This window comes from Ixodes scapularis, unplaced genomic scaffold, assembly GCF_016920785.2.
Source record: "Ixodes scapularis isolate PalLabHiFi unplaced genomic scaffold, ASM1692078v2 PGA_scaffold7__128_contigs__length_106722199, whole genome shotgun sequence".
Classification (NCBI taxonomy): domain Eukaryota; kingdom Metazoa; phylum Arthropoda; class Arachnida; order Ixodida; family Ixodidae; genus Ixodes; species Ixodes scapularis.
In genome coordinates this window covers 86,852,916-86,870,282 of record NW_024609882.1, presented here as the reverse complement: position 1 = coordinate 86,870,282, position 17,367 = coordinate 86,852,916, and the positions used below count along the sequence as shown (strand labels likewise).

General features: G+C 41.8%; 1 protein-coding gene across 1 annotated transcript in view; it reads right to left on the bottom strand.

Annotated features, from left to right (window-relative positions):
* The window catches only part of LOC8036006 (lysosomal alpha-glucosidase), a 71,860-nt gene that overhangs the window by 36,822 nt on the left and 17,671 nt on the right, over nt 1–17,367 (bottom strand). The window contains exons 5-9 of the mRNA XM_040218201.2: nt 12,898–13,063; nt 8,752–8,848; nt 6,751–6,989; nt 4,380–4,511; nt 2,619–2,729 (exon numbers count right to left, since the gene is read on the bottom strand). Of these exons, the coding sequence (XP_040074135.1) occupies nt 2,619–2,729; nt 4,380–4,511; nt 6,751–6,989; nt 8,752–8,848; nt 12,898–13,063 (745 nt within the window). The remainder of the gene's footprint in view (nt 1–2,618; nt 2,730–4,379; nt 4,512–6,750; nt 6,990–8,751; nt 8,849–12,897; nt 13,064–17,367) is intronic.

The window sequence follows — 17,367 nt, the reverse complement described above, 5'->3', positions numbered from 1 at the left end:
ATATTATATTTCCCGATAACACTCCCAAGTATGTTAGTGATGTATTTTTACAGTATATGATTAACTACCAAGAGTATACAAACATGTCTATAATCAAGAAATTTATTTTTCTTGCCCTTCTTGTATATTGGGCGAAAAATAGTCTCATCTTTTTAGAAATGATATAACTTGATAATATGCAGATTTAGAACCTAATGATAGCTGAATCAGAACTGTTTTCATAATGTGGATGTGGCATTTAAGGTCCCTTGTCCTTGTTTTGTCGTATCCCACAGCTTTATTGGTTGTATTTTTTATGCAATATCGTTTATTTTTGTCATTCTCCGTGACCCGTAATGAACAAACTGTACTTATCTCAATCGATTTTTGAACAGTAGGGGTTGGAATTATTGTAAATTATGCGTATACTGATGTCCAGAGGTGCACATAATTATATTTATTTTTATAACCTTGTAAGGCTTTATCTCAACAAATACCTTTGCTGAATTGATCAAGTGTTTAAAATCAGGATATCTAATTGAACAAGAATACCAGCTGGTATCAGAGCAATCTATTATTGTAGAAAGACAAAAGTATACACTGAAGAACATTTAAAAAAAAATAATTTCAACAACCCTTGCTTTTAACATCCTACAATACATGAAATGAAGTGTGTAAGTAATCAAGTTAATATATTCAGAAGATCATACTATACAATCTTGTATAGTAAAAGTCACGTCACATCTTGTCGCGAGACGTTAATTTTTCCGATAACTATAGCAGGGAAACTACATTGGTCTGCAGTTCACTTGACGTCAGATTACAAGATATCCACTCCCCCCACCCCCAATTTAGCAGAGAAAATGAATTGGCGTATAAGTAACGTGACGCCATGTCACGTGACATCCATCTTCCCGCCAAATTTAGCGGTGAAATTGATTTCGAGTATTGATCATGCGAACTCAATCTTTCCTCTAAACTTAGCGGGGAAACGGAGTTGGTGTATAGTTGATTTGACGTTAAAGTTTCCGCTAAGTTTAATGGGTGAACTGAAGTGGTCTGTATGCCCCGTGCCATCAGGTCAGGTGACATCGAATTTCTCGCTAAATTTAGTGGGGAAACCCAATTTTTGTAGAGGTCACGTGACATCAATTGCCCCGGTAAATTTTACGAGATATGCACGGACAAACGGACGGACGGACACAATTTTGGGATTGGAGGTAGCGTTAAAAAACATTTTATGCTTTAAAATAAAGACTACAAACGAACTTCTGTTATGGGGACTATAGGCCTGCTCTGTTCATATAGCGCTTCAAGTTACGCGTGTATGTTATTTAAACTAAAGGGGTTGTCTTCAAAAGGAATCTTAACGCTATAGCGTTTAGGAGCTCGTCTCCCAGAAAATCCGGCGCCGGCGTCGGCGGGAGCGAAAAATCCCATAATGCAACGCTCACCACCACGCGTGTCACACGTGACGTCACACGCGGCTGCACGCTTTGCATTACGAAATCAACCCGCTAAACTTCGCGGGAAAATTTCCCCTCCAAATTTATGAAAAATCTTTAACGCCATGTTTAGCGGAAAATTTTCCCGTCAAATCTAGCCGAAAAATACATTCTTCCAGATTTATCGAAAATGTTTCCGACAGATTTAGCAGGTCAATAAGGTTATGACATCACTGCCACGTGTGACGTCACGTGACACCTGATGCTACCGGCTAGACCGCGTAAACAATATGATTGCACGGCAGAGCAACGAGCACACGTCTGTATCAGAAGGCTTTGCGAACAAAAACCGATCACGCTATCGCATTCTACTCTTAAAGGCCAAACTTAAGCGTTCTCCAAGTTTTTATGGTCACGTTTTTGTTGCTCTGCGGCTGTGTTAAGTGCTTTCTGCCCCTGGCAGACGGCGTATTAACGGTTCTTTTCACTAAGCTCCTTTAAGAAATCTACCAATCAGCATGCGATGTTGAGTGCGCAAGTGCCCTATACGGCGCGCGCTTGTTCGCCAATTTTATAAAAGAGCTTGTTTTATAGGCCGTTAAAATGTCCGTCTGACAGGGGTATTATATTTAGAGCACTTAGAACCAAAAGGTTGGTTCCAGAAAACCGCTTTTTTTTCCCGGTAAACCACTTTCCGGCATGTTGAGAATGAGCGTCCGCCACTTTAGCGATTTGCATAGAGGCAGATGCTTAGTTATTGGCGCCGTGTTTGGTGTTGTTGGACAACGAAAGCATGGCGAATGGCTCCGTCGACAAAATAAATCAGAAATTAATATAGTGGACGTATTTTGGTTGCATAAATTCAAGTTTATTACAACTTGTTTCCTTTAGGAATCGCGCGGTCGGCATCTACTGGAGCCATTATGGCCGCCAACAGGTTATTTTCGATCGCCAACCCATACGCCGTACGAATAAAGACCGGTATGTACCTAAAATCGAGTATCAGATGATGCTCCTTCGTGCCGCTGACTACTCCGGCAGATGCAGTCAATCATGATACTAAAATACTCGACCGAGATAGAAAAAGCCACCTCCGCGCATGAGCAGATAAAGTTCATAAACATCGTGTCTGGCGAGATTCCGAGCAGGAAGTGAGTCACGTGAAACCTCCCAACGGCAATTTTTGTTACTGACCTTGGCATAGACCACGCCTCCGGACATGTTTTTCACGAAGATGTCCATTTCCATGCCCTGGTCGTAAGGGGGGTACGTTCCGGGTGGCTCGGAACCACTCACAGCAGGATCCTGAAGGAAACGTTACGGTTACTGGGTGTTTTCCGATTTCAACGTTGTTACCCAGAAACGGCCCTGCAAGTATTCCTATATTGAAATTGCAAAACTTTAGTTAGGTCTAATATACTTATTAGTTTTACGACATCGAAGCTCGAGGAGCGTATCCACTCTGAGCTCCATTTCAACTCTGTTATATATTTGTTGAGCAACACATGGGTGTTAGATATACGAAACTTTTTTTTATATTGTCTTCTTGGCAAGAACTTAAAAAAAGACCCTTAAGTCCCGCCGCAGTTGGCGCTTTAATCGTGTGCAGCCAATCAAGCAGTGCTAAAAGTGCAGCGTCACGGCATTTAATATATGTGTGGGTTTGCAATCGGCAACTAAACCAATCACGCACAGTGATTGCCCATTGATTCTTCGCTTTTTGCTGTGGATGATTGGTTTAGCAAGGTAAACTCCAACCCACAAAGAACAAAAAAAAAAAATAGCGTCCTGACAATGCACTTTTACCGAGGACTGATTTGCTCCATCAAATCATAGCCACACGAACACAAAGCAGCGAGCTATACCACGTGAACCCTACCTCGAACTGGTTCGGTGTAATTACAATGAAAATTAAAACACATTCGCAGCAGACCAGCATGTTAAGAGATTACCAACGTTTTAGTAGCGACGGTGTTTGCTGTATCGAATGGGCTCGCTGGAATACCACCTCGGTTTGTTCGGAGCAGATTGCGTGGACCCCTCTAGCAGGCGCTGAAACTGCTTGGGTATGCTTTTGCGTCCCGCTGTACTAAATGTGTTCTTTTCACACGCTCCTAGGCATTCGACTGAGAGCTCGTGTTCATATACATTATTTTATAACTCTCCATTGTTGCGTTATTTAAGACATAACGAAAAAAATTTTACCTGAAATACTCATGTAGAAGTAGCCGCACATTAATCAACCGATTTCTGTCAGGTAACTGCTTTTTTTTTTTTTTACTTTTTGAAACATCTTATTTATGAAAAGGCAGTGCAGAACATCGGTTTCTATAGTTAGCTCTCTTCCATTAATCAATTAGTAGTCGTCCTTTAAGAATCTGTAGGTTTCGTTTATTTTTATGTAGATTAATAAGTTTCTTGGCTATTTACGTCTTCTTCTAACAAGGCGTTGTTAAAGTTTGCAACGTGCAGGGCGCGACATTGTTAGCGCTAACAGGACATCGGTGTTTAATTTGCATTTTTATCGGAGCACATACAGACGGACACTAAACTTTACGACTAAGATTACTGCCCTCGGCCTCTAAAACTCGTGAAACCCAAAGTTGAAGCCGAAGTTGACGGAGCGCACCGATTGGCCTGTCACGACAATTAATTCTCGCTTTCTTCGCCGACTCGAAAGTTCGGCGCCACCCTTGTGTTTGACGATTTTAGTGCCCTTGAAAGAGAATTAAGCGCAACAGTGGGTATTTTTATATGAGGTGTGTAATTTCAAGTGAAAAAGAGAGAAATGATGGCGGGCGCCTCGTTTTGAATAACAAGTACACCATGTACATAGAGAAATATACACTTCGAGTACTGGCTGATCGCCACGTTAAGTTCATATATATATATATATATATATATATATATATATATAATCTTTTTTGCACATATGTTTCACTTTCCACCACTCACCACAATTACGACGTAGTGGCGGCCACCAGCGTGCAGATCATTCACGAAGTCTGGGAGGCCGTTGAACCTTTCGTCGTCGTAGGTGAAGTCGTTCTGCCGTACCATGTAATCAATGTCGTTCCACTGCGTGTCCTGGAAGTCAAGAATCACATTCCAAGATGCTTGATTTCAATCCCCCACAATTTTACCGGTAGACCACAACTGGGCATGGTTTATCTCTGACGTATCAAAATAAAACCCGAAATTATCAAAAGCTTATGCTTCCATAAGAGACTGGACACGTAGGCTTCCAATCTGAAGCTTTCAGGAAATTACTTCCAAGTTTCTTTCTGACTGCAACCCTTCGTCCATGCGTTTTTTTTTTTTTTTTACATCCCTATTGAAAAAGATTACTTGACCCATACGATCCATATGCAGTGCTTTGTTAAAGAACAACACGATATTCAATGCGAATTTTTAATAATAAAAACACCCAAATTCAATTTAAGATTCAGCTGCGGGTGTCTACCCCACATTTCCAGTGAGGTCAGATGGCAGATACTGCGCATTGTTTTCTTCCACTTGAATTTAATAATTTTACCACTGACCGATCTCACCGGCCAGTTTGACTATTCCACCGCCGGCGCAATGCATTGAGTTAACTTCAGTATTTGAGCACACGCGATAAACATACTGGAGCCCTGCGCGAGCAGATCACGAAACGGCGCAAGACGTCTCGAACACTGCCCCCTGCCTTGTGTGAACTAACGTTATAACCACCTCACGTATGCGAGAATATTTGGTGAGATCGGTCTGTTACTGATAATTTAATTAAATTAACCTGACTTAGGCTGCCGGCAATATATTTTTTTTCTTCAGGCGTGTGAAACCTGCATAAGATACAGGAAATTCCATGGAAATAATAATATATTGCCAAATCCACAAAACAAAAAACTATATAATTTTGATATTTTTCTTCATATGGGTCTTTCGAAAGGTTTTATGGAATATGGGTCGTAAAAGTGGGTATGCATTTTTTAGCGGTGTGTATGATTACAATCTTTTTAATTGTTGATGCACATAATATATTACATATGTCAAGCACACAGCGATGTATACCTGCGCAAACCCGTTTCCAATGATCAGGGGCACAAGTCGAGAACCCTAATATTTCCTAACAAAAAATAGTACCTACTTAAAGCTCCTGGAAATAAATTGAATACAGAGGCCTAGAAATAAAGTGGTAGCTGTACCACGCGACGCCTCTTAAGGAGTGACAACATCCTGGGCTGGTTCAGCCTCGGTTATTGAGTGGTCTAAGTGGTCGAGAAGCTTCAAGCTCAGGAAAATTGTAAACGTTTGTGTGTAGTACAGTACTTTCTGGGATCGATTGGTGAGGTTACTACAAATATCTCTGCCTCCCGCTGGACCTAAACACGAGCCAGGGAGCGCAAAACTACCAAGCTGTCAGCTAAGACACCTAGCCGATACAGACACAAAAGTAATATAGTTTTTTTTTTGCTTTGTTTTACTGTTGGCAGCAACGTATTTGACACGGGAGCGCCAGCGGAAATGACTTGCTGCGTCTTCTGACAGCACGTCGCCGTTCTCAGGTAAAAACGGTTTGCTCATGGGCGTCCTTTCGTGCTTGACAGTAACGTTTTTTTTTTTTCTTTCTTTTTTATTACTGACTTTAGTCACACGCAAATGAAATAACTGGAACCGGCGAAAAATTCCGCTTAGCCAGCCGTCGTGCCGCCTGTCTGCATAATCCACCAGGATGGATGGCAAAGCTTTCGTCTTCGTATACCGGATACACCTTGCGCCGGTTTCTGTTGCCTCGTAAGCATCAAATAAAAGCGAGTAAAAAAAAACATTACAGCGAGCACGAAAAGGAAGCACATCAAAGCATGAGTCTTGGGAGCTTCCGGGCACTGTCGGAAAGCGAAGCAAGTCATTTTTTTTTTTTTGGCACGTGTTTCAGAAATTTTCACCGGCGTCTGTACAAGTGTTCTAATTTCCCACAATTTTTCGTCTCACAAAAAAAACGAGTGTTCGCAAAAATCAAATAAAGTAACCATCGTCTCATTTACTGTACTGTACGCTAGATCCACTTTATATGATAACCATATACTTCTTGCGGTTCTAGTATTCGCGAGTAGCAATCTATATCGACGTTCCAATTTCAAAAAAAGAAAAAAGAACTCAAAATGGGCCGAAGAAAATATGAGAAAAAAAAAGGGAGGGGATAACGTAAGAAGTTCAGGGTGCAAGTTCGACAGCAACATAAACTGAAAGCGCAACGTCGCGATCCATTCTCAGAAGCTGTCTGTCTACCATGGAAAGAGGCTTTCGTTGACATCAAGTTCCGGTGAAACTCCGGCGTGCTTACCAGAGGAATCCCAGCTTCGATGTTCTTCTCCATGATAAAGCGGGTCCTGTTGAGAGTCCCGTACCCAAAACGGCACAGGTGAAAGCCGAGGCCCCAATAAGGGGGCATGGCGGGAAAGCCGACCACGTTCTGGTACTGCTGCACCACTTTGGCCGGAGTCGGACCGACGAAGACAAACATGTCCAGGATGCCGCCGATGGCCCGGAATGTGGCTGCGGGTGCAGGCTGCAACACCACCTCTGGAAAAGCAACAGCCATGTTTGTTCACTTAATCTGATATGTAAAATTACCATTGCAGTAACCCTTATCTTCAAAGTCCCATGATCCATAAAACGCGGAGTTTAAGACACGACTTTTTTTTAAAATTTCGTTGTAAAATATTAGACAGCCGACTCCGAAAGGGGAGCAAAATATCTACTTGCTTAACTTCCCAGATGAATCCGACGCGTAAATTGGGAAGTAATAGCGTTGCTTGACCTTAGGTTATCTGACTTGGTCACCTGACTTGACGTCACGGTCACGTTGCACGTCTTCATACGAGCTCACGTTGCGTCTCATCACTCTTTCCGTTACATTCGGGGTGTCGCAATTTATACCATGACGACCCATACCATTTTCCAACAACATTTATCGAAAAAATTGACGTTATGTGATCTGACTTCACGGGAAGTGTCCACATACGGTGACATCACAATATCAGCGTCGGTGTCAGGGGTTACCCTAACGTGACATGCTTTTAATTTCCCCGCTAAATATGCCTAGAAAATGCGGAGACGGACGAACGAATGGACGGACAGAGAAAAAGAGATATGGGATCATGGTGTTCCTTTAGAACGCATTACTGTGCTTTTATAAGACACTTATTAAGGGTCGCTGCGAGGACAAACTATTGTGAAAGAAACCCATGAATGCATCATACGCCTCGGTAAAGTCAGATATCCTCGGTGTTCTCGAGCGACCTATTGTGTCTAAGCAAAACATTATGTTCACTTTCTACTGGTCGGCGACCAGGGGCCGAAAGAGTCGCACGACAGCTTCGCAAAAATATTATTTATTGTTTGCGCTACATAGACACGGAGCGGCGTTTGGAAAGCAATGTGTGCTGCAGTTGATGATGCTTAGGCAATATTTCAAAACTCAACGCGCCCTGCGTAGAGTTTAAGGGACATCGAATAATAGTCATGTGGATCGCAGATATGACTTGATGCATATTGTTTTACAGGTTCGTCTGTATAAATCCGGACGTTTTCCAGTTTTTCTCTCAACGAGACAGAGCAGCTAACCGGCCATATTTCGTTTTTGCGGCCGCTTGATTTGGTAGTGAACCACGGCCTAATAGACAACTCGCGACTTTCTATAAAATGAGCACAAAATAAGACCGGAGGGCAGCAATATTTGATTCCCTTTGCGCCTGAAAGTGGTGTAAGCAAACCATCGCTTGCTAAGGCTACAAGACGACACAAGTTTACAGCATTGCTAAGATTTTCAGAGAATCTGTCAGTCAGGGAGTCGTTACGGCAGACAGGACAATGCAAAAAAACGACCAGTAATAATGTTTTTTTTTCTGCCTCTGTGTGTTTACATGAATATCGTGAATTTTTCGGATTTATCTCGCCGACCATATATTTTTTTATCGTGGAATAGAATGTTTGCCTCCAAGGGTAATTCTTAGACAGCTATGTACTTTTACGGAGAGATGTAACCACACGTAGATATATAACGTCGCGAAGAGAGAGAATTTTTTTTTTTTTTTTGGCTAAGCGCAGTGAAAATACTTTCCCCCGTAATTGAGGCAGAGTTTACTGCCAAATTGAACGGCAAAACTTAGACACGTCAAAGAACACGAAACCACGTTCTAATCAAGGCGCGTGTAAACACACTCTTGGTTCATGGGAAATTGTCTAGAGCCTAACTGCTTTATCTTTCTTTTGTGAATTTTTTAAAAATAATTTTATTAAATCTATTAAGAGGCGGTAATAACCACCTCGCTGTTTAGCTCACCCATTGAGTTGCTGTTGTGCAGGAAGACACCGTGGCTCTTGCCATCTTCTTCAAGCCCCAGATAAAACGGATGTGTCCCGTACAGATTTCTTGTTCCCTAAAGACAAAAAAAAAAAAGCTTCATTACATGCCCATCTTGAAGGACGCCAGTTGGTCACAACAAAATAATAATTCCACAAGCTGTGCAGAAATAGATATGATATTTATGAGAAACGTTAAGTCGCTTTACAGTTTTCGCACCAAATTGACGCAACGCACAGCGGTCAGCATTGTAATTGTAATAACCCGTATCCAGGGATGGGCAAAATACACGCAAATATGTATCGAACTACAATGGCAAAATACTTCATCAAAAATCTATTTAATTACAAATCTAATTACATTTCCAAAAAAGCATTTAAGTACAAGATACAAATACAACCAAATGTAAATGGTCCCCTCCAAATACTTTCCCAGATACATTCCTCAAAATTTGCGTCATTGACTTCAGGGCACCTGCAACGGGTTTCTGGGTAACTCATTTTAATTTTGCATCGCACACTAGGGAGTTAGTGTGCGAGGCTCTAATGACGTAATAGAAATATAATCACGAAAAAATGTAATCAGCTTGGTTGTAATAGGTGAAAAAAGTACAGAGCTTCAAGCAGCAGATTTTTCTGTCGATTACTTATTGGTATAGACCAACGAAGAACCGAGACGACCAAAACGCGCAGCACAAGCTAGAGAATTTTTTATCGTTGCAGCTCGCACCACTTACGAAAATCTGGACGACCCGCGAATTTAGAATGTTCGAGGAAAAAATATGGATGGAAAGCAGGCTGGAAAGCATCACAAGTTGTCACAGGCACTTAGGCAGTCTGCCTGTGAACGTCGATTTTGTCACTATTCTTGCCCTGGACTAGCACCGTCATCACAATGTCACTAAACACTTGTGCTTAATTCAGAGACACTGCATTCGGTGCAGAGCGTAGTTTTCTTCCTGCTCTGGACAGTGAGAATAAATTTGAGCGATGTATTTTTCCCACAAAATTGTATTTAAATAGAATTGTATTTGAAATACCCACGTTTTAGTAGTTAAATACACACGTCAAATACATTACCCGATTTGTAATTAAGTAGAAATGCAAAATACACATGGTATTTCAAATACTTCTATTTAAAATACTGCCCATCCCTGCCCGTATCGCAAGGTGACTAAAACCGTCAACAGCCAAAACAAAGTTGAATGCAGTGAAATGCAGCCGTGGGAATGGGGCACCAAACTGACGCTTAAGCGGTGCCATCGTGACGTTTGCATTGATCATACAATTGCGATGAAGAGTAATCTACACTTAAAGGCCAGTCGCTGCAACATACAAATTGAGCGACTCGGTGAAATGTTAATTTTAAAAAGAAACGATATGTGTCATAACGTTTCACAGGTGTATGGGCGCGACGAATACTGCAGAGCAGATTTTAATATTGTGTCAACAATTCATGGACAGGCTTTTCTTTTGGCTCTTCGAAAAGACCTGCTTGCAAGTATTCTTTGCGCTTACACACAAAAAAAAACCGCAAAAAACGCAACTCACTTTTTCTCTCTACGCATAGTATAATTTACTCGACTTACTCCTCGAATAATGAAGTCTGTAGCCTCAAAAAATCTGCAATTCGCAGTAGCGACAATTCAGCCATTTTTCTTCCCTAACATCGTTGCTACCAGTACCCGACCCTACATCCTAGATATTTGGAATCGCGTCTACGGAGCCCCAAATGCTAAAACTGTCCGTGACGGCACGAAGTTGTGTTGATTGAGCATCCTGCCAAGGTATCTAAAGCTAAGGAAGTCGCATTTTCAGTTTGTAAAGCATTGCCAATAGACCATTTTTAAAACTCGGCGCAACACCAGTCCACGATTGGTCGATCACTGACTCTGAGCATGGATGGGCAGTATTTGAAATACATATTTCAAATACTTTGTGTATTTCGCATTTGCATTTAATCACAAATTGGGTAATGTATTTGACGTGTGTATTTAAATTCTAAAACGTGGGTATTTCAAATACAATTGTATTTAAATACTATTTTGTGGGAAAATACATCGCTCAAATTTATTGTCGCTCTCCAGAGCAGAAAGAAAACTACGCTCTGCACCGAATGCAGTGTCTCTGAATTAAGCACAAGCGTTTAGTGACTTTGTGATGACGGTGCTAGTCCAGGGCAAGAATAGTGACAAAATCGACGGTCACAGGCAGACTGCCAAAATAAGTGCCTGTGACAACTTGTGATGCTTTCCAGCCTGCTTTCCATCCATATTTTTCCCTCGAACATTCTAAATGCGCGGGTCGTCCAGATTTTCGTAAGTGGTGCGAGCTGCAACGATAAAACAGACTCTAGCTAGTGCTGCGCTTTTTGGTCGTCTCGGTTCTTTGTTGGTCTATACCAATAAGTAATCGACAGAAAAATCTGCTGCTTGAAGCTCTGTACTTTTTTCACCTATTACAACCAAGCTGATTACATTTTTTGTGATTATATTTCTATTGCGTCATTAGAGCCTCGCACACTAACTCCCGAGTGTGCGATGCAAAATTAAAATGAGTTACACAGAAACCCGTTGCAGGTGCCCTGAAGTCGCTGACTCAAATTTTGAGGAATGTATTTGGAAAAGTATTTGGAGGGGACCAAATACATTTGGTTGTGTTTGTATCTTGTACTTAAATGCTTTTTTGGAAGTGTAATTAGATTTTTAATTAAATACATTTTTGAAGAAGTATTTTGTCATTGTATTTCGATACATATTTGCATGTATTTTGCCCATGCCTGACTCTAAGCATCTGTTGGAAACAAGTGCTGCGACAGCGTTCGGAGTCAACCCGGCATAGCTCGTATTGAAAACGAGCGCTTTCGTCAGCTTTCGGCGAGGACTCGTATCCATTCACGCACTTCGCGTGCAAGATATGGCAACCGCCAATTTCGCTTAGCGGATTTTCGAAAAGTCTATTCCGTCCGCTCTGCACTCGGTAACAAAATGGTGGCGCCCACAAGACAATTGGTAGAGGGAGACCGCAGACCATGAAGCGTGCCATCTTTATGGCTCTAATGAGGACAAATCAGCTTTCCGCTGGACAATAGAGGTAGGCAGTTAAGTATGACTTGTCTTATAAAACGACACGCTCAAACACAAGGCTGCTTCCAGCATTTCCGTTTAAAGTGTGATCGAGTGTGTTAAGGTGGCTTCAAACCGCTTGTAATCGTGGTTACAAAATGCGCATATTGTAAGTGTTTTATGTTCCTGCCACTAGATGGCGCCGGGAGGTTTTGTCGTCCGAAATACATTAAGTGCATCTTCAGTCGTTCACAGGCGGAACATTCAGTAAAGCTCCTCCTCTAACGCGCCTTCCGCCTAGCTCTGGATTTGGGTTCGTCGAGGCAACTTTACTAGATCAATGTCAGTTGACAATGTTTCTAGAACGACTGGCTCCTTTTCGTGGCGTGTCTGCTCTGTGGCACTGGCTACGCTGTCAGCCCGCCCTATGAACAGAATCGACGGAACCTGTGGAAGATCGTATGCTCATTTCCAGCGGTGGAACGTGATCATATTGTGTGTGTTTCTTTTGAATATAAATTGCGGCAAATGTTTGCTCAGAAAGAGCATAGTTCAAAAATGGTCCTCTTCCGTTGCCAGTGGAAACTGTGCCGCCTGTCACGCTAGGATCGTTATCGGCCCGTACTTGCTCGCGTGGGGGCCACAATAAAGAACGGTTTTCGGAAGCCGTATTTCCTTGAAGTGTGTCAACTGTTAGATATAATAGGGTTTTACGGACGACGTCCTAGCTAAGGGAGCAAGCGCGCACTGGAGGAAGATCACCTACTAAATTGTGAATCTGTCACCGACTGTAGTCATCCACATTTTAACCCATTACTTTCACCTCTTCCCCCTCCCTACCCACTCCGGCTCGAAAGCTTCCAGTAGGAAGAACCGTAGAGTATATCCTTTCTAGTAAATCAACATCTCTTCCGAAAACGAGGTGGGTACGAGCGATTCCAGGGCTGTCGTTCAGTCTAAAACACAAATGTGTGAACAAACCTTTAAAATAAAGCATTTTTATCGACCCGGCTCACAGAATACGTAGTGGATGGGGAAGAGAAATAAATACGTCGTATTACAGTAGGTGCTAGGTCCCTGTTGAAGAACACGTGGCGTGTCCAATTGGTAGATCGGCGGAGTGGATTCCACTGCTCTCCGAGGCCGTAGACTGTGTCAGAAGGCATCAGCGTCGACAGCTGCAGAAACTGGTTGGCGAAGATCAGTCGGGACAAATCCGTCTGAAAGCTAAAAAAATAACATTTGTTTGTTGTTTTGAAAAACAGGCAATGTAATGTACTACCTTGTGCTCATACCAAATCTAAAAAGAGAGAAGAAATTTGATTTGTTACGTCATAAATTTGTGCTAACGAGTGAGTATTTAAATTTTCACAGTAGGCGTAACATGGCACCTTGATAGTTTCTATCAATATAACTTTCGTAATTTGAGATTTACATATCCAAATATTTTAAATAAATATGTTTTTATTCTACGGCGAAAATAGAAAATAACAGAACTACCAGCAAGTTTTAAGCTGCGCTGGGTGTTTATATTTAGGGTTTCAGAGCTATCAGGTCTCGCTTCACAGAGTGCGACTCCCGACTTAATACCTAGCGTAAAGGCATGCTCAAATTTATTTTAGTGCCGGCGAAACAAACTGGACGGTATTCGTACAATGTTTATTGTGTTCACAATACTTCTTCCAACGGACTTCATCTGCACCTGTCGTAGGAGCCTTCCCGACATGTTGTAAGCGGCTAAGCCCGCAGCTGCGCTTCTGTAAGGGACTATGACGTTATTTCGGCCGATGCGGTCACACGACGGTGTGATAGAGTCGTCTGATCTCCTACGCACTCTGGTTACTCGATACATAGCAGCTGTGAGCACTCGTACCCTTGTTGTCTAAATGGTTGAAATGAGGAAAAGGGAATTCTACAACATGCAAACGAACGCTTCCAAGACCTCTCCCTGTCATTTTTCTTAATTCCTTTCGTCGGTGTCTTTGCGGTTTTAAACCTTATACCTAGCTTCTAATGCCTTTTACACTGCCCGCAAAAATAGTTTTTAAACGTATCGTGCTGAAATTTACTACAGAGTTGCAAGCGAATGGTGGAAGCTTACAGGAAAAAAATGAAGGCACAAACTTATATGGTTCAGAACAATTTAAAACAATTGTTCTTTGAAATCTTCGTTGCCACTTCGTAGACGATGCACGCGTACGGAGATGACCTGCCGACAGATGGCGTACGCCGCTTCAGGGGATCGCCGGCAGTTTTGAGTTGAAAACAGAGGATCTCGCAAAGGAACCCGAATCAGCCGGCGTACCCTCGATGCGGCTTACGCAATCTGTCGGCAGCACTTCCCTCTACGCGTGCATCGTCTGCGAAGTGGTGGCGTATATTTCACAGAAAAGCTGTTTTTCTTCGGAACGAGGTGAGTTCACTCTTTAATTTCTTTCAGTGTAAACCTCAATCACCTGACTGCATCACTACAGTAAATTCCAGCGCAATAGGTTGAGAACCCGATGTTCGCGGGCTATCCAAGGTGACTCAGAAGCGTTAGGTTACATGCTGCTGCCGTAGTCACTGACAGCATGAGAAACGAAGTGCATAGTTTATTATGTTTACGCGTTTTACTTCGTGATTGGTTCTTCGTAATTTTTATCGGCTAATGCCGCAGTCTTATTTGCCGAGGAGCGATAATGCGATGTCTGGCATTGGCTCCGCCCCTCGTTCCTTAAGCTGTATGTCACAAAAGCAAAGTGGGTTTGAGCGTGATTTATGCATCTAGCTGCAAGTCAAGAGGGCAAGGGATCGATTTCCACAGAAAGATAAGTTTTTTTGTGTGTGTGTGATTTAACAATTACTATATAGATTGATTTAATATTTTGTTCATTGATGTAGGTATTGTAAGCCTGAAGATTTCATTTGTTTTGTTTTTGTAACGCTTTTTCGTAACGTTAAAGGCCAACCTACCGAATCCTCTTCTGCCGACAGAAAATAGGTTCCCAGTTTCCTTCTATCCATTCCCTCCCGCACTCTTCTCCCTTCCTCCGCCCATAAAAGCGGATCTACGATCTACTCCCCGCAGATTGAAGGACGGTCTCCCTCTATCTCTATTAGAGATGAGGAATTGAGGAAGAGTTTTCTCCTTTCTGCTTTTTGTCGGCCTTTAAGCTTATCTCGCAGAAAACAAGCTCACAACCAGAAGTGTACGGTATTTTTGCATGTGATCAAAGTACTTGTGATTCGTTCCTCTTGTAATAACTTTGCAGTAATTTGATTACTTTTATTACAAAGTAATCTCAAATGCAATTTAATTACTTTAGGAAGTACTAAAATTGCTTGTAACCGTTACTATTTTGCATGCCCCTTCTACTGGCGCCCTCTGTTTATAGTTTCCTACAAAGAAATCCTGTAACCAACACTTCTGCAAAAGGAAGGCTTATAAAAAAATTATTGGTGCATTAAGAATATAATTACTTCGTAATTTCGTAATTTTAATTAAATAATACAGACTACGAAAGGGCCGTTTTCAAACCGGCAAACAAATCTGTCGTTTTGAAAATCTCATGTTATCAAAAAAGGAACGGTTACTTGCTCCAGTAACAGTCAATTACTTGTTCTGCCAAGTAATCAAGTAATCTAAATGAATACATTTTAATCAGGAGTAATTATTCATGGAACCTATTACTATTGGTTATTAATGTCTAGAAGACTGCCTACAAGAAGGGTTCTGTTTTTTGGAGTTTATTTTGTTGAAATTCATTTCTTTCTTTTTTTCGGGGTTAATGTTTTTGTTATTTTTTCACGAATATTCTCGGGTGTTTTTTGTGTCACTTTTTGGCGTCTGCCAATAAAAAAGTCCTGGTCTCTAGGGGCTTATAATGAAGCTAACGTGATAAGATATGCCCTGATAAGTGGGGCGGATAGGGGAAAACGTGGGCAACAAGAATCTCCAGCGAACGAGCGAGTAACCCGAGCATTATGATATCGTTGCAGTGCCGATAAGGAGAGGAAAAAACTTAAGGGGTGGGAAGCTCCCGAAGAAAGAAGCAGCCGCGCTGAGAGTTCTGTCTGCGCTGTGTTTCGGGTTGTAGGATTTCCCTTGTCGCTGCTTACCTCCCAGAAGGATACAACGTACTCATTCAACAAGGCGTAGTCATTTACTGAAGTCTATCGCCCCGCGACGCGACTTCAAAAGCCTCTCGCGCATAGCCTGCCCAGGCCTTTTCCCAGTGGCGGAGTGCTGCTTGCGTGGCAAGTTGCACTCGGCTGCCTCGAGGAGGATATGAACAGAGACGACTAAAGATGCGGGAGACCTGGTCGGAGGGTTTGGAGCTCCCAATTGCCCACAGTATCAAAGCTAAAAAAACAGTACTTAAAGATGCATTTTTCGGAAGCTTGAGTTTTTTTCTTATTCAAGAAAAGCTGAAATTTGAGATTTATTTAATTTTTCCAAGATTTTGCTAAAATTGGCTCGGAGGATATTTTGAGGAGTTTATTGATAAATTCCTAAAGCAGGAAATTCTATTTACAGAAACTTTTGTATTCATAATCGCCAAAATTATCGGTCAGTAACCGCCCTGCACGACATTTTATCTGGTTGAATAAATAAATCTTCATTTAAACAAGCAAAGACAGTTATTCTTATTTTTTTAAGTAAGGTATCGTAAAACCACAAGGTTTCATCGAATAATAGCCTAAAATAAACTGGTGCGCATAATTTGCTTCTTGTGTTTTTAATGCGGGGACCTTCGTACAGAAACCCCTTTAGAACTTGCATCTATTTAGGCCATTAACGAGCTAGCGACGAACTATGCAGATTGAATACACTGCGCAAAAAAATAAGCTTTATATCCAAGGGCGATAATACCAATAATTACGTTAGAAATCAAAAAGCGCTTCGGTAATTATATTAACAAATGTTCCAACCCTGCCGGCTGCTTCTTCAAATACTTCGTTGTTCAACCCATTCCTTTATTATAAGAATTTAGCAATTAATGAGTATCTCTTCGTACCGCATTTCTTGCGCACAGTTTTTATACAACCTTTGCTGCGGAATCGTTCAACACACATGTATAACTAAAGCTACAAAGGGTCAGTTGAACCTAAATCATTGTAATGCCTCTGATGTAGCTATGTATAGACGCCGGCCGAATAAAGGAACACCGAAAAGGTAATTATGCTCGCTGAGATTTTATAGAAACTGGACCAGTCAGAGTTACACTACCCAGAACATAATTTACGGCTCGAAATTTGTTATCCTTCCGCCCGTAAACAGCCGGTCGAGGATGGGCTGGTTTCAGTCGCGCTCACCCTCTCTTCCATGGTAACGTAGCGTTCTCACTGTGTGCACTAAATGTATTCAAAGTGGTGGCACTTATAAGACGAATATATTATTAAAAAGAACAAGGTTGAGCACTTTTTTGTGACCTCCCAAAACTGCAAATAAGTTATTGAAAAAAAAATGTTAGAAAGATCTTAGGAAGTACATTTATACGTCATTCACAATATGCCGACGTGCCGCAGGCTGGACGAGGGAGTGCCGG